We start from the raw sequence: 24,336 nt of genomic DNA on the forward strand, positions 1-24,336 counted from the left end.
GTCAAAGTCAGTAGAAAATGTTTAATCACTTTCTAGGAATTTAGTTTGCAGGACTTTCATTCTTTGAGACAAGATAAGCTTTCATCCAATAAAAATATTCTGGGAAAGGTTACATAAAATAGATAAAAACACACCCTGAAAGTTTCACACATTTTTAAATGAAATATTTCATAAAGATTTTTCCTAATGCAGACAATACCTGCAAGACATCTAGCACGCACACTACAAACTGGAACAATGTTCACAATTATATTGCAAACAGCCCGTTGAGGTTTTTCAACATTATTTGGGTAAAAGTACTGAGAAGAGCAATAAATATATCTATAAAAGCTGGAGTGAAGGCATTTCATGGTGTAGTCATACTGTAAAACTAGATTTGAGATACAAAGATCCATTGACAGAATGAAGGGTTCAGAGTTCAACAAGTAAGACGTACTCATCAGTGCAAGGACACCATAAGGACAAATTACGGGAGAAAAAGGTGTAAACTCTTCTCTCTGGCATCACCTTTCACGTAACAGCTGAACAAAAGAAATGATTCACAGTATTTCATTATTGTCATCAAACGACTAACAATTGCTTGTTGCTTCTCCGGTACAAACTAACAAAGGCACTTCATCTTTAATGGAAGCTCTTGAGATGATAAATCTCAAAAGTCCCACCGAGTCAAAAACACAACAAAACAAAAACATCCAAAGATGCGTGAAAACTGTGCTGGTCTGACCCGGGGTCAGAAGTCATATTCCGCTGCACACTGCTGGAGGTACGACTCGTACAGGCTCCCCTGTGGAGGGAAATCAACTGTGTAAGAATTTGGATGTTTCAGATTCAACCAATTAAATGTAATTACTTAATTCAAACTTGCACTGAAGTTATAATGATTTACATATGAATTAAATGTTGGGATAAGTTACGCTCTGCCTTTTTGTTTCAATAGCAATTCAATGTATTAAAATTCTCTATATTATAGTTGTAATGGCCAATGAATCTGCCGTTTCCGTGCTGGTAACAAATAGACTTGTTATGCATGAAGGATTCACAGGAAATGATGTTGAGTGTAATCTAGCGCCATCCTTTGTAATCATTTTGAATTGATATCTACTGACGTTTGACCACTTCATGTACACCGTTGTTGTGTCAACGTGATAGCAGTAAAATTGTGTTTTGTGAATAAAAAAATAAAATTATGGGAATGAAAGAGCTGCAAAGTCAGGTTATCATCGTTGTGTGTATTTCATAATACACCTTCTGCTTCGTTCAAACAACGTTATTATACTTATTGTTACTGTGGCTTTAATTTCTGTATTTGTTGTGGCACAAAATATAATCTAACCTTCTTAGTTTTGACGATATCCTGGATATAATCACTGTACTCTGCCATCGTCCTCTTCTCTTTCTTCGTCATAGTCTTATTCCCGCGGCTGAAAATGAAGAACATTAAAACATTGATCATGTCCTATGGGGGTGTGTGTGTGTACATGTTTGATATTAATGTACTGCTATTTATAACTAATTTCATACTCAATTGAGAAACACATGAGAAAGTACTGTAGCATAAAATGTCTATGTTGTAAACCCAATAATGACGTCTTTGAATGTTTTTGTCTGGTCCGAATAGCAGTCCAAAACACCAAATACTAAATGTTCATTTTTGGCCCATTTTAATAATAACAAATGACTTAAATAATGAATTGGTAATCAAAACAGTTAGAAATTATTTTTCTGTTGATTGTATGATTTGATGAATTCAATGGTTGAATGTTTGTGTTGTACTTTTGAGGCACTCACCCTGCAAAATACTTTGACAGGAAAAGCAGGAGGTAGCAAAAAGCTCCGAAAATGATGACAAACACAACTTGTCCATCCTCTGGTATCCAGTCCCATAAATACATCACTATTCCCTGTGAGGTACATGTAGAACAGGACATCGGTCAGAGAACCAAGTTCACCCAACATGACATAAATGGAATGAAATTGTAATTATTTTGCAATGCTATTAGTTCCAATATCGGCAGTGTGACTCTCTGGACTTACTGTGAATACGAAGAGGGTCCGGGCCGGTCCTTCACCCAGCAGCTGATCTAGCTGATCTTTGGAGAACGTATTCACAATGAAACTGAGGACAAAGAGAACTGGGAGGACGATGCCTAGAGCGCCACACACGAGCGAATGAAGACGGACGCTTCTGTTGTGAGCCTCATCAGCCCTGCGTGCCATTGAGGAAATTTGATTTAATATTACATTTTCTGCGGTAGATAATAATAATATTGGCTGACTCTTATCTCCATACAAACACAATATAGTTTTGTTTGCTCTGCGACGCCACCTGTCATTTTCCCTCAAGATGAATTAAGATTTGAACACAGTACCACGTGCTATGCTTGTAGGTGGAGAGATCAAACCTGTCCTGCTCTTGTCGGCTGCTGATGGTGGAACAAATAAGGTCACAGTCTTTCTCCAGCTGATCCAGAGTCTTTTGAACGGCCTGGTTGATGGTCTTCTCGATCGTCTGACACACCCCGTCGATCTGGTTCACACAGCGGCTCGGCTAAACAAGACAAAGGCTCATATGTGCATCCGTTTTTCAACAATTGCACAAACATTTGCGGCTGTACATCTCAGAGAGAAAATGGCCTTGAGGATAGTTTGATTGGCAGCCACGTGTACTTAGCAGTGAAGCGACCTTTCTCAGCGGAATAAGAATGGAGGTCGGGAGTTGTGCACAAATCTACGGCGCAGAGAAGAGCTTTGCGGCCGTAGATCACGAGCTGGTGCGGCAATGACTCAGGGCCGGGCTGCCACTGTCACTGGTGGTTCATCAGAGGCAATGGTTTACAGCCCCTACCCCCATAGCCCAAGAGTGGATAACTCTACCAGTCATCATATTGCAAATGTAATCATCCTGTTCAGGCCATTGAGGAGAATTTACATTCAAGGATAATAAATAGCGGTCCAGCCCTAAAGGATAGCAGAGAGCCGCACTTGAGATGTGTTGGAGAACCCCAAACAGCTTCAATCTGGGGTTGCAGGGCGGACAATGATGATGCACGTTGCATCACAAGCAATACAAACTACATCCTGGTGAATGGCCATGAGGGGAATATATATCGCCGGCTGAGTTTTACCCTCTGTGGGTTGGGGATGTATATCGTGGGCATCTCAAAACCACATTTGTTGAGTCCTGGACGGCGACATAGCTCCTGGACTATCTGCATCATCACCCTCTGCAGAAGTAAACAAACATAGGTCACATTTTTGGGATTCACCGGAATTCTGTGGCAGCAAATTTGTCAACATTTATTTTGTAAAGCCACATTTTCCGTCAGCTACCTGTCTGTCTGTTTCGTTGCCAGCTGCATCTGCTTTGCTCAGATAGAACAACAGCTTGTCTCCGCATTTCTCACTCAGCTTCTCCACGATGTTGAGTGTGCGTTTGCAGAGCGCCTGGCCCATTGGGTCAAAGAACACGAATACCAAGTCGGCCTGTTCTCCTGCACAAAAGAAATCAAACAAATATCTGTTGGAGAAACACAGCAGCTGTGGAGAAGATGGTACAAGGAACAGCAGCAAAGACATACCCAACCACGTGATGGCGCTGTTGACATCAAAAGGGTAGACCATGTCTCCGTCCACCAAACCCGGTGTGTCCACAAATGTCACCAAATTGAACTTCTTCTGCTTGGAGGTGGAGATCTCAGCAGAGAGATAGTCCATTACACCTGGAATATACAAACGCTGAGTACAGGGGCTTCATTGATCAAGATAAATTCATACTAAATAATTAATAGTCCCGTTGAAAGCTGTTTCCTCTAATGGGTTTTTAGAATTATAATGCAAGAGTGGAAACTGCAGCGCGATCAATACTCGGAAACCCGAGCGAGGCCGGTGACATTAAAGATTAGCAACGCAGTGAGCGTTTTGTGCTTGCTGGCTTACATTTGGAATTCATGTGCAATGAAGATATGTGAGCTGTCTATACGCATCTGAGGAAAAACACACAATCAATTCAGATTGAACTCAAACCCGCAGACACACCCTCGTAGATAAAACCTCCTATTTCAACCGTTGTCTGTTGTCATGGTTACACACAACAGCTCTTCAACTGGCAGCTTTAGCGCGGGGCGTGGGACATAAAGCTAGCCAGTGAAGAACGACTGTGAGGCAACGCGCTGCGAGGCTACTAGAAGTCTCCACCACAACCCGAGTGCCCCTCAAGACCAGGGCCTCCCGAACAGGACCACTATTTAGACACAATTGACACAATAACCCTATCCCACCTCCCTATCCTCCACACACACACACACACACACACACACACACACACACACACACACACACACACACACACACACACACGGGCCGGGAGTGACACTGGGGCTGTTTGATGGGAATCGGCAGGTGTTAACAGCCACCACAAATCCCATCCTTGTGCTGCGGCGAGTGGGGCCACGGCCGCTGCTGCACATTAGCATTCCCACATGTGTCTCTTACATCAGCATGGCCACAGGATCAATGCATCTGCCTTCCATCACAGATCTTAGAAGTGTGCTCACACTGTCTCGCAATATCAAGACACGATTGTCGCTCCCCGGGGAGAGAGGATGTCTGTTGCTATGATGGGAAAAACATTATATTCATGCAAGTAGAGGTCTATTAAAGGAAGCTGGGCTGTACTTCCCTCACTCATGCATGCATCTGTGCATTACTAAAAATACAAAAAAGCAATTATGCGAGCCAAATAAGTGAATCAAATAAAGAATCAACATATTTTTGCACTCTATTTGAAGACAGTCCTCTGACACTGAGAAAGGTGAAAGGGAAACACGAGCGATACTTGCAAATGCTGCTGAGAAACTGAGAAGGCTACAGTGGAAATCCTTTGCACGATGAAAAGGCCGAAGTAAGGCTGCATCAAACAAGCCTAAAACACAACTAATTATGCAAAACAGGTCAAACCAGACGGAGTTAAAATACATCTTAAGGAAACGACTAAACACGGCCACAAATCTTGCCATATCAAAACAGTTGACCCCCATGCAGCATGTAGTCTAAACTCTTGACAACGGGTTGATACCAAAACATCCCTTATGTAAGTCTAAAACCGCATTAAGTGTCTCAGAGTGTCTCCGAGCCCCGAAGTCCCGAAGGAGGTCAAACAGCATAGCCGGCACCTTCTCCCAAATGGTCCTTTTTCTGATGAGTCATCCTCAGTCCATGTGACAGGTAAATAAACGGCTGACAAAGCGCACTTCCAGAGGCGCCGGGGAATTTCCAATGAAAAGCCAGCTCGCCGTGCCGTCTCTAACGGCCGTGACATTCCTCAGCAGCTCCTCCACTTGCCTCCGCTGCGCTGCTGTCGACGGGGCGTGCGAGTCGCCAGCCGCACCGGGAGCGCTCGCTCTCTGCACGCATGCACACACATCGCCGCCCTGCCCCCCCCCCCCGCAGGCACACCCAGACCTTCTGCACGACCACCTCGACATCCAGAAGCTTCAGACCGCCGCCGACGCACAGAGCTGAGAGCAACTGTCCAAAAACAGTATTTTTTTTACAGGATTACATCCCTTTCTGTAACGTGACGGTTGTCCGGACTTCCCATATCTCAGAAACCAAAGGCACAGATGTAATGAGACGGAAACAGGAGTCTGGTCTGATTAATTATTAAAATGTAATACGTCAAAGATGCTTTATCACCATGGTTAAAACCGATAACTGAGGGATGTAAACAACTACATTGTTACATTTACACTGAATTTCGTGAGCGATGCAGAGGATTAAAACTGTTGAATGGGTTTATCTAAAGCAGCAACATTCACAACTTTTAAGCTTTAACTGAGTCTGTAACAAACGCTTAGATGAACTTCAACCGCTCATATTGGGAAATGGGCCACACAGCAGAGCCTCAAAGGAACCCATCTGTGGCTGCGGCTCACGATAACATTCGCCTCGTGCTCACTGGTCCTAATGGTGCTTCTGCCTGCTCATTTCAACACTTCATCTTCTCTTTGATGCTTTCCATCAAGAATTTAACATTTAACATGTAATAACTGTTCTATAATTTTAGATATTTAGAAATGTGATGAATCTCAATAGGAATGGAGCAAAAACACACACGATTGTTAATATAATAAGATAGCAAACGGACAAGTAACAGTATTATCACAACAATAGTGAACTGTTCAGCAAGCCATTATGACAATGCTCACCTTTGAACTCAAGGAGTGGTCGAAAGTGAGGATAGAGATGCAGCGTCGCATTCCCCTGTGAGAGGGTTTAAAAGACAATGTGAGAAATGACCCGATGAGACAAATAATAATCTGCAGTTCGTCTGAGCTCCCGTCTCTCTCTCCTCGGTACTTTGCACACAGTCTTCCGTAAGCTTCCGCGCTGCAGCTCCGTATGCTGATTCTAAGCTTTCCCTTTACGTAGGATATAATCCTTCCACTCTGCAGCCCTGCACTGCAAATATATTATTCATCTCCATTACCTTCATCACAGCAGGATATGAGGGACGCAAAGGAGGAGGTTAAGAGAAGAACGAGAGACCGACGTCTCCCAAGCCTGTTTATTTGCTGCAAAGAGGCATCTGTGTGTGTGTGTGTGTGTGTGTGTGTGTAAATCCCACAAAGCCCCTCATTGGAGCAGCATACAGAATGAGAAATCCCCACAGACTGAGGGAGTGACCCTTCATACAAGCTGACATCTAACGCATTGCTTCATTTATAAACGGCTGCAGCGTCTGTTCTCATTACTGAAGTTAGACATTTAAAAAATCTCCCATCCACAAAACGGAGAAGTATCGCCTATATGTGAAATACTGATCTGAAAATAAATTATGAAAACATTCAAATGAAGCATGGAACACATTGTTTCCTCATCGTTTTTCAGTGTGAGCGCTGAAGTGTTGGACCTCTTCGTGCGCTTCTTACCGTCAGTGATTCTCTTTTGCGACCACTTGTGACGAACGTAAACCCTTGTGTTTCAATGGCGACGCCGGCTTTCTGTATGTGCTCCTCAGCATACCTAAAAGGACAGCATGGGGCGTCTTTATCTTTGCTGAATTTATAGTTGAACAAGAAAAAGCAACAGCACCCACTTCGCACAGTATAGGCATGCTACTATTATAATAACTATTGTTGTTGTCTTCTTCACACTCATCCTTTTTTGTTTTGAATGTCAGAAAATAATGAAAATTGTTATTTATCAGCGAAAAAACACTGTCATCCTATTGCTTATTTTGTCTAAAACTCATTCCATTCCATGTTTTCTATTTTCTATTACATCCAGCAGGTAAAGTCAGAAATCAATTATTTCCCAAATCAAATCGCTGAGTCTTCCATAACTTGACAGTAGTACTAACGTGGTGGTTTACGTTCATTATGGCACATTTATGTTAATAGTGATTTTGCTGCACTGGCTTTGAAGGCCTGAAGTGACGAACTGTCACCGCTGACTTGGGGACTTTCTTTCAAGATTTGCTAACTTTTGGAACTGCTACTAAGTTTGCCACTCTCATTTGAGAAGAGCTGACATCACTGTGATGGGTTTCTGCAGCTGGGTTCTAACATTCTAAATCTAACATTTTTCTCCGATATCAACAAACTCCAGATTTAACTCACTTAAAACACGACCCACACATGAGCGGCTGCTCAAAAACACACCTACAGACACCAGATGAAAACGCCAATAGTGCAGCTTTTCTTAGTCGTATGCGCAATAACGTTTAGTTGTAGACTTTCTATCCGACTAAAAACGCATTTTGAATATTCAATGTATTGCGCATACTTGTAAAAAGCTCATGTTAAATCAGTATCTGCTCAAAAGGGTAAAAAGGAATGTAACTGGGCAATAAGGTCAATCTGTCACAATATTGTCCAAATTGAAAAACCACATTGAAACCAAAAGGTAAAACATAATATTTCTGTTTAACATTCACTCATACATATTTAAAGCTGAATGGTGAACTGTAGATCCCATCAACCTAAAGATGTATTACCAGTTAATGAAGGAGCTCTTCCCTGCAGAGTGGTTACCCATTATCATCACGATGATCTTTTTTCTGGGAGGAAGGAGTCGGAATCCAAGGCTGCTTGCAATCTTCACCAGGCCTGTAGCAAAGGCAGAGGAACCATCACAGCTGTGTATGTGTGAGTGACAACGGGGGCATTTTTAGATAGCGATGAATTCTTAAAATGTGTGATGAATTTTGAAAAAGTCCACATTGCAGAAGGATGAGAAAAAATGTAAGGCTGCCGCGGCCAAGTTGATTAGTTATACATTTTATTGTTCTTTAAAATTAATGGGCTAATAAATGGTTTTGTTGAATAGACCCAATTGATTAAGGATTAATCTAAACTGAAATTTGTATTGTTGCAATCATATTGACAAAAGACATCTTTGTCTCTGGGGGGGTTGAGATGGAAATGATTTCACCATTTGTGGCAATTTAATAGACCAGAAATCAACCAATTAATCAGATCTAATCAGTTTTTTAATTTTACTTTAAATATATTTGGAAATTATGTGTTGAAGAGGATGGAAATATTATAAATACAGCTTTGGAATGAAAGCTCAAATGTATTACATCTGTCTTATTTTGTCAGCTTTAAATACACAATCTACAGTTCTTCATTACGAAGACGTGAACCTGATTGTCAACAGAGAGGCACGTTTCCGTGTCAGTCGCCTCCATTACGGCGGAGTAAACTATAACACTATAATAACAATACACCCACTGCGGTAACACTGTAGACCACTTTCACCACGAACTGCAGGTTTATTTCAGGCGGCTCTGCACAAGCCGCAGTCCCTTAATGTCACATCGTGCGCAGTGAACGCTGTCACTTCATTGGACGGACGCCGCGTGTCCGGAGAAGCGCCGCAGAGGTCACGTGGTTCACGCTGAGTGACTGACAGCCGCTTCAATCTTCACCGTCAGTGCAAAAACTTCCTCCTCACGAGCCACGTCGTTACGCAACAGCAACTGCGCGTGCAGGGCTTGCATATGCTGTCAAAAACTTCGCTATGACGTTGTCTCGTATGAATCCCCTTTTTCCTTTTTTTATTGATCAATTATTTACCGTTCTCGCTGTCGACATACAACGTGTGGCATTCTTTCAGTATCCTCTCGCTCGGTGTGGTGATCGCGGACTCCAGGGGATTCGCCACGCTGCGAGGCTTTCTGCCCGACATGGTGCGCGCAGCCGACGCTCCACTGTTGCACAAATCCACCGGCGGAAGGTTTTCAGTGTTGCACAACGGCCCCCGCGTGCGGATGAAGCGCCCTCTGGCGGTCAGAGCGCGACAGGACACCGAGGACACCATCAACAGGTTGCTTCACAAGACCTGGAAAACAATTCTGCTCTTGAGGGATCACCTGTCAAAAGAGTAGTTTCAAAAGTGTTGGTTTTTAAGTAAAATAATGCTCCACTGTTTATTCAAACCCTATTAAAGGCCGTCTTAATTATAAATATCAACATAAAACATTAAGGGAGTCTAGCTGTGAATCACATGGTGTTCCTAGAGCTGCTGCACTTTTTTTTAATCTGCTGTCGGTGGAGCAGCTCCACAATCAGTCTGAGGATGTCATGATCATCGAACACCGTCTGCTGCTGTAATGGTAAAAATAGGTTATAACACTGTCTTGTGCTAAACCCCGTCTCATTGTCTGTATTTGACCCTGATGTGCAAAAGCAGAATGATTTAAGGTTTCCATATGCAGCTGTGTCTGAGGAAGGGAGTTAACTTGCTCTCACAGGCGCTCGAACAAAGGAGCAGTGTGTGTTACCCTCATCTTAACCTTGGTTCTTATCTCAACTTGGTTTGCAGCTTCTCGTACCTGCCACTGAAGATGGCCTTCACATGTGTATAAAAACTCATCGGCATCTCCACAGAGCACTGTGATACGTGCTGGTTTATTTGGCCTCCGGCTTGCAAGCAATAAATGGACTTTTTGCAACTTTGATCATTCATCAAGACTCTGTTTTTTATTAGATAAACATTAAAAGAATTCATTCTCTTCTACCGAACAATTTATTGTTATTATTATTTATTTTATTGAAATATTCCACAACACTGCTCACACAACTGTACTGTACATTTTTGGGTAAATGGGTGTAGGGAATGTATCCTTTCTATTTGTGGTCAATTTTAACTTCTTCTCTGCTGTGACCCAGTTCTCAGAGGGTGTTGCAGGATTTAAAGTTTTTGCCCAGTTAAATCTCTGGGTTTTACGTTCAGAACAGCATTCCCCTCACAGGGATTAGGAGCAGTAATTAAGAGCAACTATATTTTTATGAGTGTATTGTTCTGTTATAGACCTAAAGTGAATCAACCAATGTGGCAACCATTGGTGTGATTGCACATCTACAGAAAAATGCATTAATCTTTCTCAAGTTGTAGGAGTCTTGATGTACTCCAGTGTTCTACAAGGGTCCGCTGATTCTGGAAAATAGAGAATGGAATCACGATCCTGTTTTTTAGGAATGGATTACGACCAGGCAGATCACGTAAAGTGTCCCATTCAATTCATCTAGACAAAAATATCATTGCTATGTTTGTGTCAGCAGACCTTCCTTAAGCCCCAGAGAGGAATGTGCTTTAATGAGTCTCTCCCCTGCAGCTCAGATCATACGGTGCACCTTACAATAGGCTACCATTATATTCAGTGGAACATCCATTATAAGTCGTCCATTCAAACATTGTTGTACAGCATCGTCCCAAAAATGGACTTCGATAAGGATATGGCACAACCAAAGAGAAAAGTGAGTTTTAATCAACCCTTAATAACCCGTTTACACCTTAGAAGGCTCTGATGAAATGTGTGTTTGGTTTTGACCTGCAGCTTGTAAATCATAGTCGTTTTCTCATTCGGACAAGTTATGATTTTATCACTGCGATGAAATGTACGTGGAGCAGTGGCTGGATTTTCCAAGAGAGTTATGGTTTATTTTTAATTGTAATTCTTGTTGGCTGATTAATAGAAGTTGAGTGCCAAAGATACAAGATAGAAAAATCACATGTAGTTTAAAATCAATGTAGTGACACTTTTTAATGAGAAATCCTTTATGAAGGGACCATGAGTTTTAACGCTTTATCTAATGTCTGAAGGTTCTATTAATTAGAACCAGTCTTGGCTGCAATAGTTTGTGGAAGATTGTTTTTCTTTGAGATCAGATCCTTGAATTTGGTTAATGTTTATTGTTTTGTCAACTTCAAATGATTCAGGTCCTCAGTTACAGTACGTATGTTAATGATTGGTATGTAAATCCCTCAGAATGTCTGCTAATTTCCCAAGCAGCTTCCTTAGGGGAGTCTTCCAAATAAAAAGGATGAAGCAGACAGTAATAATTACCATGTAGAATATCGCAATGCATTTAATGACTTTAAACAGCTTGTTCACTTAATCCACTTTTGCACTTCTATGACATCAAAGATGAATGGTTAAAATACATAATCATAATAGTAATAATAAAGTCATATAGCGATTTAACATCAGTATTTTAATCTCTCTTGTCCACTCTGGCTAATAGGAAACCTCTCGTGCTGTTATCTACACAGAATGAACCTACATTTAAAACTTTTCATCCTGTTTTTTTTTCAGTTTGACCTAACAGCTTCATTACGCTCGGATGTACCTTTCTCTTGTGGATGAATGTTCCTTTTTATGCAGCTACGGTGTAGAGCCGTGAAATGTTGAATAATGGACCCAATAATCTTAACCTCGAGGCATGACAGCCGATAACGTGTGTCTTCCTCAGGAAAAGAGATAAAATCCTCCTCCCATGATTTAAGTTTCCTGTTGAGAGCAAGCTCTTTACATGAAGGATAGGATACTCTGCGCACGACAAACAAAATTGGACTTTGAGCAAAACATCGGCGACAAAATGCCAACAAAATTTGAGGATGAATATCAACCTCTCCTTATTAAAGAAACCAAAGATAAACTACCTAAGGTATGTGGATTATAATAAAATAATAGTTTTAGATAACAAAACTATTTGTAGAAGCAGTGGGGTGCTGTTTCCTATCCGTAACTACGTGTCAAAATATGTTTTTGTGTCTTCTTTTGTTGCAGCTTCCCAACAAATCCCTTCTGCTGGCTGCCTGTGCTGCGTGTATAGGGGGAACCTTTCAGTATGGATACAACGTATCCGTCATCAATGCTCCCACACTGGTAACAACCCCGTGTTTCTGTTTACTACAGTTACAAACCAAATGTTCAAGTCATTTGGCCGCATAAATGGCATCAAATCAAATTAATAACACTGGTATATAAGATAGAGATCCACACACCTACATAGGGATTTCTGGTAAATAAGCATGAATAAATGTGTAAGCGATAACTCTGTTTCCTTGGTAGTGCTTTGTGGTTTGCTAATGCTGAAACAATCATTCTAAAACATAAATAAATATGGGACACGCATACAAGTAACCTACAAATAGGCCGTGTGAATGGACGGCCGGGGGAGTTGCTCTGTGCCTCGGTGCCTTTGACGGATGAATGAGGGTTATGTGGGAATGAGACCGGCCTGTGTTACGCTTATATTAAGAGTTGTATTCCGCTTTGGGTCTCGAAAGCGTTTGTTGCCAGATCAGATTGTTTTCAGTTTCCAGAAACAAATCATAACTTAAACTCCATGCACTTTAGTAAAGAGCCAGTCCAACTCATGAGCCTGCATGAAACCCACATAAAAACCTGCAATAGAAAGCACATGTTAAGTGATTTACGTACCTTCACATCTGCAAACAACCATAGATCAAATATTAGATGGATAGGCTATCGCAACTCACTAAAAGGGCAGTTGGACAACCAAATACACATATTAGTAAATTATACAACGGGTGGACAGAAGTAATATATTATTGTATTGTTTTAAAAAACTTTTTCACGGTGTTCACATGCGTACCCAAGAGCTCTGTCAGGCAAAGCACAACCAAGGAGCAACTGAGCGGACACAAGCAGTGCGCTGTGGAGGGCCAACATCGCAGCTCCCGCTACACTGTGCAGGCGCCAAAACCCGAAGTCCCAAACTGTAGACATAAAATATTCTATTTCTTTGACAAAGACCCCACCCTCTTGCAAAAGCCTTGAAATGGCAACTACTTTAACAGACAAACTTTCTGGCAAAACACTTCTAGCGGGGCTGTGATCACTGATTGGGGATACGTTTGAATGTTTTTGTGATGCTGTTCAACAACTATACCGATACTGCTCTAAATGTATGCATTTTACCCGACCTGCTATTAGCACCAAGACACGATTTGTTCCGAGTCAATGTTCTTTGAGAATAATAAGAAGTGCTTTTGTCTTATTTGTCTCCAGAGTAAACTACTGTCAGACCGATCTTTTTAAATATTAAAAGTCAAACATTAATCATTTTATTCCATCTGATGTATGTACATTTTGTGTTTCTCTTTTATTCTCTAGCATGTGCAGAATTTCATCAACCAAACCTGGAGGGAGCGTTACCAAACTAACATCTCAGTCGATGCTCTCACCCTGCTCTGGTCCACTATTGTGTCCATATTCACCGTAGGAGGACTTGTAGGAGTGACGGTCGGTGGGACGTTGTCTGTGAAGCTCGGGAGGTACAGACAAGAAAATATTATGGAATACTTTGACTCATTTCTGTCAGCCATTTTTCATATTATACTCCAGCTCTAAAGCTAATGTAATATTACCTTTCCAGGAAGGGGACTCTGTTGGTCAATAATATATTTGCATTAACGGCTGCTCTGCTGATGGGTCTGAGTTACCCCACTGGACTTTTTGAATTACTCGTCGTTGGACGTTTTTTCACTGGAGTGAATGCAGGTCAATACTTCCGAAATACATTTAAACACACCAGTGGAACACATGTTTGTATAATTATTAAAATAATTTTTATAAATATTTTATTTGAACCGTGAAAAAGCTAAAATGTGTTCTTTTTATTTCTACAGGCATTGGCCTTTGTGTTCAACCTCTGTATTTGGGAGAAATAGCTCCAACTGCCTTTCGTGGTGCCATGGGAATGGGAACTTCTATTTCCATAACTGTTGGCATCTTATCTGGACAAGTGATCGGCCTGAAGTAAGTAAACGCTGGGTCGGTTTGAATTATGATTTGCACCCGCCACTGAGGAGGATCTTGTGTGTGTGTGTGCTACCCTCAGCTTCACCTGGGTTCTTATCGCAACCTGCTTTGCAGCTTCTCGTAACTGGCACGGAGAATGTCCTTCACATGTGTATAAAAACTCAGCGTTCTTACTGCTCGGAGACGTCATTTCCACAGAGCGCCGTGATACGTGCCTGTGTATTTGACCTCCTGCTTGCAAGCAATAAATGGACTTTTTGCAACTTTGATCATTCATCAAGACTCTGTTTTATCAGACAAATCATTCTCTTCTACCGAGCTTTTGTTGAAATATTCCACAACATTTTCACACCAAAAAATACTACAGAATTTGTGTTTGCATGATTCATTCTAGCATATTTAAGTGCAAGCAAATCTGTGTGATTTCACAGAGAGATCCTGGGGAGAGAAGAGCACTGGCCCATCCTGCTCTCCACCACGTGTGTCCCGGCCTTCCTGCAGCTTCTCACCCTGCCGTGGTTCCCAGAGAGCCCGCGCTACCTGCTCATTGACAAAGGGGATGATAAGGGGTGTAAGAAAGGTACGTTTACACTGCAGCTGCTGAACATTTGTTTCATTTTCAAAATCAGTATGGTTGATGTAGTGCACATGATACTGTGCTTCGGGGAAGTTCAGCACTCCCTTTGTGTCCAGTCAATGCATGTGACATTCTGGTAACGCTAGAATAATGTGATGAAAACAAAGTGAATGGAGATTAAACAGATTTTTTTTTACAAAGGAACCATTTTGTTTAGATTCTCAAAAACAGACCGTGTATTGTAGGCTGATAATTTCAGGAGAAATCCACAATCACCACGGCGGTCATGTGTTTACTTGTCGGCAGCCCTGAAGCAACTGCACGGTTTAGCCGGCTGTGATGGGGAACGGGACGATATTGAGAAGGAGAGGAATAATTTACGGGATTTCCAAGCCAAGAAACCCTGGGAGCTCTTCACTGATCGTAGTGTCCGCTGGCAGCTTCTCACAATCGTGCTGCTCAACGCTGCACAACAGCTGAACGGCATCAATGCTGTGAGTACGCTGTCCTCTGTCCGGCTGCCTCACAGAGTTCAATCTATTCCTCACTGGCAACTTTTGAGCTGTAGAAATAACACTAAAGTCAAATATGTTTGGCCAAAGGCTGTGTTTTTAAATTGGAAATACATTTCTTTCCTCTAGATTTACTTCTACGCGGAATACCTGTTTACACAATCAGGTATTCCTGCTGATAAAATACCATATGTGACCGTTGGCACTGGGGCCTGTGAATGCGTCACGGCTTTAACGTGTGTAAGTATGAGGTTAACACGCTGTGTTTGTGTGAATTCATTTCCTACAATTCAGATGATGGTACATCAAAAATATCAGGCAGAAGAAAACTATAATATTGGCTCACAACCCATACGAACATTTAATGTTGTACATATATATTGTCTTATACAAAATCTCACAGGGTTTACTCATTGACCGTCTGGGGAGGAAGGTGCTCATCACGGGAGGATACGTACTGATGAGTATCTGCTGCATTTTATTCACGTTGACGCTCTCTTTCCAAGTAATTAACCTCCACATTAGAACCTATTAAAATAAAGAGACATTCAAATCATTTTGTGTCCTTTCTTGCACATGACGTGTAAATGATTTTGTGTGACTATCTGTCTCTCAGGATGCTAGTCCAGTAGTACCATACTTCAGCATGGCGTGTTTATTTGCTTTCATCCTGAGTTTTGGATTAGGACCAGGTAAATCCTTTTTTCCTCCTCCGTTCAAGTTATTCTTTAGCAGCTGTTGTGGATAAGCTGAGATGTTTTGTCTTGTTAATCTTCTGAAAAGGTGGCGTGACGAACATTTTGACCACTGAGCTGTTCACACAAACCGCACGGCCGGCCGCTTACATGATCGCTGGATCATTGAACTGGTTGAGCTTCTTCCTCATCGGCCTGGTCTTCCCTTTTGTTGTGGTAAGTATTCAAAGAGCATATCTTACACTTCAAATGTTTTATCAATACCTGCTGGTTGTCAAATTTGGGAACCAAACCTCAAAGCTGTGTGTTTATTCTGTTGTGATTTGCACAGATCGGGCTGCAGCAGTACTGTTTCCTGGTGTTCCTGGCGGTCTGCTCCTTAACAGCAACGTACATTTTCTTTGTCATTCCTGAAACCAAGAACAAAACCTTTGTCGAAATCCAGAATGACTTCAAGTCGTTGAGGCACAGAAAGGCCCACAATGGTGACGGAGCAGAGCCGACACTGTTCTGAAATATCACCAGTGACTCAGGGGTTTCTTAAGCCTCATGCTATTAATGTCACGAGTAACTGCCAGGAGGATTTAGGATAATGCTTTTTGATGGTACTATAAATTATAGTGACTTATTTCACAGTTACTGGGAAGTCATTATTACGTGCCTTTAATTAACTTATCAATATATACGTTAAAGTCATCCTCATATTTTTGGTATCATTTGCTTTGTGTTACTTTCAGAAAAGTAGCTGTATTAAGATTTTTTTCAATAAAAATCTTTTTCAATCAGAGTAAACAATCTCAAAATGTACATTCTCATTCTCAGTCATTAAGGGCTTCTGATATCTCCTTTTTCAGACCTGAGTCTGACATGTGATCTGCAGAACAAAAGGTTCATTGAATAGTCTGTCATGTGTGAATTTACAGGGGTGGAAAAGAACTGGTAGCAATTGGACTCAACTGTACTACTATCTTAATTTTACAGCAACACTATAAATGTAGCCTGCTTCATCATTGTTGCCTGTTTCAAAAGTAAATCCACACAGCAAAGGACGCTACTTATCACAATAATCCTACCAAGTACTTTTCTAGAGAGCGGCTCAAATTCCCAACTCGTATAAAACGTTTATAATGAATTATGGTAGCCATGAGCAAAGCAGGTTCAGAATAGATTTATTTCTTTTAATAAAATTCCTTTCTTTGGCTGCTAGAATAAAATCCCTACTTGAAGAAACGTACGCTTTCTGATGATCAAAATGAACAGAATATAAAAATGTTGTGTTGTACATCTGAAATGTGAAACAGCGGTAGTCAGGCCTTAGTGGCCCATTAAACGTGCAGTATTCTCGGCTACCTTTTCGTAATTATACTTATCTTAGCTTCAGAAACACCACACTGCAATATTTGTCCCCAGGTGACACACTCTACACAACATAAACAACAATTATAAGAATTTGGTTTTCACACAAGGGCCCTTAAACAAGAGGTCCTTGTGATAAAGTAATAATGCGGGGCGTGTCTTAAGCTGCTTATCACTTCAGATGATATTGGACTTAAGTGGTGCATATGCTTATATTTGCAATAAAATTAAGAAAAAAAACACTCAAACTCTCTGGTCCACACATAAATTTAATCTATAGGTACAGTCAGTAATAACTTTTTATGAACAGTCAATTTCCAGTTTGACGTTTTCCGCAGAGTCTACAGACACCTTATGATACACGTAGGTCTTACAATAAGGCTTTTTATGCCTTGGATAATAAGTAATAATACATCATATTTCATAAGATGGTCATATGGAAAATCTTAATATGTAAAGCAACATGCTACCAAATACATTACGTTAATCAAAAAGGGAAAACGTGTTTTAATTATAACTTAAGTGGCGTAAAAGTAGAAATTGTTATGATGTAACGTTATTTTTGTGCCTGTACTTTTACATTCATCGTTGCTGAAGAAGAGTGCAACGTCATTAATTAATTAATTTCAGCAGTAAGAAGTTAACCGCAGACGCGGCATTCTAGTCCTCCGGACCAGTAGATGTCAAAATACGGTGATACAAAGAAAGCGAAGAAGAAGTAAGCTCCTCCCACAACATGGCGATGTAGAAGCTTCCACGCTGGTTTGTTGACATATATTTTAAGAAAGGTTTACGCTGTATTTGTGGATTTACATCTACTATAACTATGTCGAGACTCATCATTAAAAATCTCCCTAACGGGGTAAGTAACCCGCCCGACGTGAACAGACATTTTGTTTTGTTTCGGCCGAAATGAAGATGTAACGGTGCTTTGTATCTCGCGTGCAGATGAAAGAGGAGAGGTTCAAGTCAATGTTTGCGGACTTTGGCACCGTGACAGACTGCACTTTGAAGTTTACGAAGGACGGCAAGTTCCGCAAGTTCGGCTTTGTGGGGTTTAAATCAGAGGAGGATGCGAACCGAGCCCTAAAACATTTCAACAAGAGCTACGTGGACACGTCGAGAGTGACGGTAGGGCTGCAAAGCTGCGCATGCGCGTTGTGGAGGTTGTCGTTTTCCTCACATGTGAACCCCACGGTTGTCGTGTATTCCAGGTGGAGATGTGTAAGGCTTTTGGAGACCCCACCAAAGCAAAAACCTGGAGCAAACATACCCAAAGCTCACGCCCGGACAAACCCTCCGCTACTGATGCTACTGACAACAAAAAGGTACCTACGGACACAACATGACCTAGGAGAAGTTACATGAAACGCGTTGACACTCTAACTAACAATTTTACTTTCACATCTATGTCCAACTATAATCGTCCCTATATTATTCTCCCGGTAGCAACCGAATAATGCGGTTCTTTTATTGGAGAACAATGTAGTTCTCTTCTGCAGCGCTGTCACTTCTATAAGGGACTTATTTTGTTACTTCTTTCAGAAGAATATTCAAAAAAAAGAAGGCGAGAGCACACTGGGAAAGGTGAGTACATTCAGCATTTATATTTGTTTAATGTTAACTATATAAGATTTGAAGGAGATGGAACCAAGCTCGTGTTGCCTATCAAACAACAATACTTTGATACCAAGCAAAATGTGCCTACAACACATATATGTCATTATTAGTTGATGTTTGTTCTAATCATTGCGTGTCCATTTGTCCTGTCACTCAGCTGGAAGAGGACCAGGCATTCAAGGAGTTTCTGTCAGTGCATCAGAATCGAAGCCAAGCCCCGACCTGGACGAATGACACTGTGCAGCAAAGCGCCGGTCCTAATGATGGACAGGCAAAGGCTCCGGGCAAGAAGAAGCCAGCTTCAGATGACTACCTCAACTTTGATTCAGAACAATCAGAAGATGAGGACGAGGAAGACGAAGATGAAGGTTGGTGACGGTGGTCGCTTTTTAGTGGCAGTACTGTAGAAGCTGTGTCCCAGCCTGGATCCTCTAAAGACTTCTTAATGTACTCCTCATAAAGCAGGTGGACTGTCATGGAAGAGCAGTGACTACATTTATGTCTGTTACAAATGTGTCACATCACAAGCTTAGAAATATATAGGATGAATAGGAAGCAAAGAGGTGCATGATTACCTGATAAACATAGCAGTGTTTCTTTCAGGTCCCACTAAAGAAGCACTGAAGTCTGACTTATCGGATATGGAGTACCTGCGCTCAAAGGTGGCCCAGACGGACGACACGATGGAGGAGAGTGAAGAGAAGCGTGACGATGACGACGAGAACGAGGATTGTGGTCCCACGCAGAACACAGACAGTGCCTACGAGAGCGGGGACCGAGACAACACGTCAAAGGCGAAAACTTCCGTTTCTTCTGAGGATAAGCGGCAGAGCAAAACGAAGAAATCTACCAAGGAAGAGGTGATTCTTTACATCCAGAAATTAAACACTACTGTTCAGTACAGCACAGGATGTTTTTTCTGGTTTACACCCACACTTGTTTGTTGCAGATGGAGCCAACGACACAATTTACAGTGAAGCTCAGAGGAGCCCCGTTCAATGTGAAAGAGGTGGGTGAACAAGAGCTTCCTGGTTTCAGAGGAGCAGTGATGATATTGCACAGTTTGTATTTCATTTGCTGCATCTAACATTTTTTCATGTGTGACATCAATAGCAACAACTCCTGGAGTTCATGACTCCGCTGAAGCCTGCAGCGATCAGGATTGGTAAGAACGAAAGTGGAAATAGAACAGGTATGTTATAGCAAGAATTTTTCATTCATTTTTATTATAATGTTTTTAAGGAAATATAATCCTGTACACATGTCTGGTGGTTAAAATCGATGCCCTCTATGTTTACTGTGTGTGTGTTTCAGGTTATGTGTATGTGGACTTGCACTCTGATGAAGAGGTGGAAAAGGCTTTGAAGAAGAATAAAGACTACATTAGTGAGAAAATAACATGTCCGATTTACTGCATAATTGTAGACACCGAGGTGTATGTGATAACTGCGACATACCTTCTTCCTGTGATTGTCAGGCGGGCGTTACATTGAGGTCTTCCGTGTGGATGCCTCTGGGGGTAAAGGCAAGAGAGACAGGAAGGACAAAGAAATTGACAGGAACTTCACCAGGAAGCTTCAGGAGGATGAGGAAGAGGAAGATGTTGCAGAGTCCGGTCGAATCTTCATCAGGAACCTTCCTTACACCTGCAGTGAGGAAGAGATCAAAGAGCTGTTTGCTAAACATGGTAAAAAAAAAACGATTTTCATACTTGCACAAATCCACACAGACGTTCTGTCTGAGGCTAAAACAACTTTGCAATCTTTTCAGGTCCTTTGTCTGAGGTGCTCTTCCCTATTGACTATCTAACCAAGAAACCTAAAGGTTTTGCTTTTATAACGTACATGATACCAGAGAATGCTGTGACCGCTATCGCTCAGCTGGACGGACATATATTTCAGGTATTTAATCACCAACAGATGTTTGAGATGTAGCTGTACGTCACAGGACCTGTAATGGCCTCTGGGTTTACCAGAGTAGTACCACTTCATTTTCAAATGAAGTCGAGGCCAATAGGAAACATAAATTGTCTCATGCTTTTAGGGCAGGATGCTGCACCTGCTTCCATCAACGCTGAAGAAAGAAAAGACAGAGTCTTCAGATGCTAATGCTCCTGGCTCTTCCACTTACAAACGCCAAAAAGATGCTAAAAACAAAGCTTCTAGTTCCAGGTATTTGCAGTTTATGTAGTCACTGTTTTTGTGTTTTGGGGATTCTCAAAATGTTCTTTCTAGTCAATTAAATCTGTCCCTAATTGCATTTATTAATTTAATTGATGTTACCTTCTAGCTCCCACAACTGGAACGCCTTGTTTCTTGGCACAAGTGCAGTGGCGGATGCCATTGCTGAAAAATACAACACCACAAAAAGCCAAGTGCTGGACCATGTGAGTAATGCTTTACCCTGTTCTTCAACATGAATTATCCTCAACTGCAGGATTGGTGCGTGTCAGACGAAAAGCATTCCTGCATTAAACCAATGCGTGAGAAACTTAAATGCTTGAGGTTCTAGTAAGAGGATGAAGTACTATCCAGGTCTAGTCTGAGTAAAAAAACCATGATTTCAATGGTTTTATTTATGACAAAACACTGCAAAGTTATTCATCAAGTTAAGAGAAAGAATTTCACTGCTTTGGTAACTCGTCATGGCGATATGTTTTATTTTTAGGATAATTGCTTTTTTGTGGGCGGCTTTCACCACGTAGCCTTCCCATTCAAACAAAAGGGAGGGAGGGGCTGTGTGTCCATGTAAATGCATCTTTTTTCACTCTGCCATGTTGATGTAGCTGCAACAATCTTTTGGCAAACTGAGCAGCAGGATTCATTTTTTTTGTTTTGTTCCAGGAGTCGAAGGGAAGTCTTGCCGTGCGGATGGCTCTCGGTGAGACCCAGATTGTTCAAGAGACTCGTCAGTTTCTACTCGACAACGGTGTGAGTCTGGATTCATTTAGTCAGGTATGCTGAATACAAACTCCCATTACATGCTGCTATATTGTCGATGAACATTTACCATGCCCAAAAAGCACTTTGCTCAAGCCTTTGTTGAGATTGTTTCCTTTGTGTATTGTTCGCCGTGGTTGTACAGGCGGCAGCCGCGAGGAGTACGACTGTGATCCTGGTGAAAAACCTCCCGGCTGGAGTGACTACGTCGGAGTTGGAGGAGCTTTTCTCACCTCACGGCTCTCTGGGCCGAGTGCTGCTGCCGCCCTCAGGCCTCACCGCCATCATCGAGTTCCTTGAGCCAACTGAGGCGAAACGGGCCTTCACTCGGCTCGCCTACAGCAAGGTGTGTGTCACTTTACACCAGCAAGACTTGCACCTGCAACATGTTGTTGGCACTTTAAAAGATGTTACTGTACTTACTGTATCTCTGAAAACTGTAGTTCCAGCACATGCCACTGTACTTAGAGTGGGCTCCTGTGGGGGTGTTTTTGGCAGCCAGACCAGTATCAGGTAAAATCACTTAAACACACACACAATTTTGTATTTTTTGTCAACACAAATGTACAAATTCGAAGAACAAAATGCCCTTTTGTCATCAAGTAGAACAAAAGGACGATGCAATCAAAGAGCAGCAGGAGGAGAAGAAGAAGAAGAAGAAAGCGGAAGAAGACGAGGAGGAGGAGGAGGAGGAGGAAGAAGAAGAATCTGCTCCTGGTTCAACACTTTTTATTAAAAATGTTAATTTCAGCACGAAAGAGGAGAAACTACAGGAGGTGGGTCAATTAATACATTCAACCCTATTGTTTGGTAATATAATAATTGTTTAATACTGTTTTCTCTGTGTGTTGCAGACATTCTCCAAATGTGGCAAGATCACATCGTGCACCATTTCTAAGAAGAAAGATAAGACAGGTACCAATCATTAGGATCTTTCTCATGCTTAAATGCAACGTAAAATAGGATTTAGAAAAGGGGATATTGACACATAGATGTACCAAAGATATATATGATTTGTAGGAGCTCTCTGTAGTGAAACATGTTTTGAAATCTCTGTATCAGAGTTTACAACCACTGTACAATGTTGGTTTGATTTCCAGGCAGGATGTTGTCCATGGGTTACGGTTTTGTCCAGTATCAGTCAGCAGAGGCAGCACAGAAAGCCCTGAGGCAACTACAGGTACCATACCACACTCCTTCCTACGGCCTTCCTCTACAACCTGGTCCTTTGACTATAGTGTGTTCTTTGTCTCAAACCTCCAACAGCACATTACTGTAGATGATCACCAACTAGAGCTGAAGATTTCTGAGCGAGCCACGAGGTAAGATGTGCATCAAAAGTGCTTTTGTGGGAAATGTGCTTGAGAATGTCACGCCGTGTTTCATTGTGTTATACTTCAAATATTGAGCGATTAATGGGTAAAACTTTAACTTGAAAGGGGCGTGTAAACCTTTACTCGGTCACTCCTCACTCAGTTGTTTCCCCCTGTGTGCAGGACTACTGACATGTCACGGAAGAAGAGGCAAGACGAGAAGAAACAGACAGGATCCAAGATCCTTGTGCGAAATGTCCCCTTCCAAGCCACTGTCAGGGAAATTCGGGAACTCTTCTGGTAAGCGTCACATGCACAAAACTGTTAATTATTTGCAGTGTGTGGAGAACTTTTGGATCGAGGTCATTCAACAATGATATGATTTGTTCCGTGCGTCCCTTCAGCACATTTGGGGAGTTGAAGACAGTCCGTCTTCCAAAGAAAGCAGCTGGTTCAGGGAACCATCGAGGCTTTGGCTTCATTGACTTCCTCACCAAACAGGACGCAAAGGTTTGTGTTTTGTGAGCTTCCATACATTTATTTTTTAAATATACTGTCTTCTAGTGCTGATCATGAATACTATGTCCCTGTCCTCTCCATAGAAAGCATTTGCTGCTTTGTGCCACAGCACTCATCTGTATGGGAGACGCCTCGTGCTGGAGTGGGCTGAGGCTGAGGAAACCGTGGAGACATTGAGACGGAAAACAGCCGAACATTTTCATGGTAGTTCAACTAACCTTTGTACCAACATAAAAATGGAAAAAAATAACTATGCTTTGTATTTATTATAATCCTCTACACTATTTATCCTCCATGACAGTGGCCAGAAAAAAGCAGCGACAGGCAGAAGTTATGGAGGGAATTCAGGAGACGATGGAAACTGGTGGAGAGGAAGACTGAGGTCCCTGAAAGCTATTATCTCTTTGAAAGCCTGAACTCTGACCAGCGCTCTTTTGTTTTTCTGTATGAATAGGAATGTGAACAAAATAAGACCCTGAGTGGCGTGTGCAGATTTAACTGGTTATAACAAATGTATCAATTTGTGGTTTACTTACATGATTTCTCATGGGTTGTATAGAATGATGCCTCAAAGAAATATCTTTGGACTGTTAATTTTTCTATAAAAAATGTATTCATGCTTCAAAAGCATTATGTCTCATGTTGTATGTTGTGTGTTTTTCTTTTGAAGTTCTTATAATGATTGTGAGGTCAAAGTCTGGACCGATACACATGCATTCTACATTTTG

At 41.7% G+C, this 24,336-nt stretch overlaps 3 protein-coding genes across 6 annotated transcripts; 2 read left to right on the forward strand and 1 right to left on the reverse strand.

Annotated features, from left to right (window-relative positions):
- Positions 1 to 7: 7 nt before the first annotated feature.
- LOC120830730 (uncharacterized) lies at positions 8 to 9,313 on the reverse strand. The gene is made up of 12 exons (XM_040195592.2): positions 9,081 to 9,313; positions 7,997 to 8,108; positions 6,930 to 7,023; positions 6,207 to 6,261; positions 3,579 to 3,719; positions 3,331 to 3,491; positions 3,126 to 3,224; positions 2,403 to 2,548; positions 2,035 to 2,206; positions 1,789 to 1,901; positions 1,334 to 1,421; positions 8 to 784 (listed from the first exon to the last, which is right to left on the reverse strand). The coding sequence occupies exons 1-12, from the start codon at positions 9,190 to 9,192 to the stop codon at positions 731 to 733; spliced, it is 1,347 nt and encodes a 448-aa protein (XP_040051526.2). The 5' UTR covers positions 9,193 to 9,313; the 3' UTR covers positions 8 to 730.
- A 941-nt stretch (positions 9,314 to 10,254) lies between these two features.
- On the forward strand, positions 10,255 to 16,646 carry slc2a11b (solute carrier family 2 member 11b). Of its 2 annotated transcripts, XM_040196173.2 has the most exons (13): positions 10,255 to 10,763; positions 11,760 to 11,954; positions 12,077 to 12,175; positions 13,430 to 13,590; positions 13,692 to 13,816; positions 13,945 to 14,074; positions 14,509 to 14,657; positions 14,961 to 15,148; positions 15,296 to 15,406; positions 15,570 to 15,671; positions 15,783 to 15,858; positions 15,950 to 16,077; positions 16,193 to 16,646. In XM_040196173.2, exons 2-13 carry the CDS (start codon positions 11,820 to 11,822, stop codon positions 16,373 to 16,375), a joined length of 1,587 nt encoding a protein of 528 aa, XP_040052107.2. In that variant the 5' UTR covers positions 10,255 to 10,763; positions 11,760 to 11,819; the 3' UTR covers positions 16,376 to 16,646. The 2 variants fall into 2 exon arrangements, with proteins under 2 accessions (XP_040052107.2, XP_040052106.2); XM_040196172.2 differs by lacking the exon at positions 11,760 to 11,954.
- A 1,248-nt stretch (positions 16,647 to 17,894) lies between these two features.
- Positions 17,895 to 24,238, forward strand: rbm19 (RNA binding motif protein 19). Of its 3 annotated transcripts, none has more exons than XM_040196169.2 (24): positions 17,895 to 18,079; positions 18,166 to 18,348; positions 18,432 to 18,545; positions 18,763 to 18,804; positions 18,995 to 19,205; positions 19,441 to 19,697; positions 19,787 to 19,846; positions 19,951 to 20,029; positions 20,152 to 20,223; positions 20,315 to 20,524; positions 20,608 to 20,738; positions 20,881 to 21,008; positions 21,127 to 21,223; positions 21,681 to 21,791; positions 21,922 to 22,122; positions 22,220 to 22,289; positions 22,380 to 22,552; positions 22,631 to 22,691; positions 22,877 to 22,956; positions 23,043 to 23,098; positions 23,273 to 23,389; positions 23,494 to 23,599; positions 23,692 to 23,812; positions 23,910 to 24,238. In XM_040196169.2, the coding sequence occupies exons 1-24, from the start codon at positions 18,044 to 18,046 to the stop codon at positions 23,987 to 23,989; spliced, it is 2,796 nt and encodes a 931-aa protein (XP_040052103.2). In that variant the 5' UTR covers positions 17,895 to 18,043; the 3' UTR covers positions 23,990 to 24,238. The 3 variants fall into 3 exon arrangements, with proteins under 3 accessions (XP_040052103.2, XP_040052104.2, XP_077942843.1); XM_040196170.2 differs by having other exon boundaries at positions 22,383 to 22,552; XM_078086717.1 differs by having other exon boundaries at positions 17,927 to 18,079; positions 18,766 to 18,804; positions 22,383 to 22,552.
- Positions 24,239 to 24,336: the final 98 nt, after the last annotated feature.

Source organism: Gasterosteus aculeatus, chromosome 13, assembly GCF_964276395.1.
Source record: "Gasterosteus aculeatus chromosome 13, fGasAcu3.hap1.1, whole genome shotgun sequence".
NCBI lineage: Eukaryota > Metazoa > Chordata > Actinopteri > Perciformes > Gasterosteidae > Gasterosteus > Gasterosteus aculeatus.

Excerpts from the sequence above, each read along its gene's own strand:
- rbm19 (XM_040196169.2), top strand. The coding sequence starts at position 18,044 with ATGTCGAGACTCATCATTAAAAATCTCCCTAACGGG. Across the intron at positions 19,847-19,950 it reads CCCCGTTCAATGTGAAAGAG|CAACAACTCCTGGAGTTCAT; the intron begins GTGGGTGAACAA and ends TGACATCAATAG. Across the intron at positions 21,224-21,680 it reads AAAGCCAAGTGCTGGACCAT|GAGTCGAAGGGAAGTCTTGC; the intron begins GTGAGTAATGCT and ends GTTTTGTTCCAG.
- LOC120830730 (XM_040195592.2), bottom strand. The coding sequence starts at position 9,192 with ATGTCGGGCAGAAAGCCTCGCAGCGTGGCGAATCCCCTGGAGTCCGCG. Across the intron at positions 3,225-3,330 it reads GCAACGAAACAGACAGACAG|AGGGTGATGATGCAGATAGT; the intron begins GTAGCTGACGGA and ends TTACTTCTGCAG. Across the intron at positions 1,422-1,788 it reads CTGTCAAAGTATTTTGCAGG|CCGCGGGAATAAGACTATGA; the intron begins GTGAGTGCCTCA and ends CTTCATTTTCAG.
- slc2a11b (XM_040196172.2), top strand. The coding sequence starts at position 10,593 with ATGTGCTTTAATGAGTCTCTCCCCTGCAGCTCAGATCATACGGTGCAC. Across the intron at positions 15,407-15,569 it reads GCGTCACGGCTTTAACGTGT|GGTTTACTCATTGACCGTCT; the intron begins GTAAGTATGAGG and ends AAAATCTCACAG. Across the intron at positions 15,672-15,782 it reads CGTTGACGCTCTCTTTCCAA|GATGCTAGTCCAGTAGTACC; the intron begins GTAATTAACCTC and ends TCTGTCTCTCAG.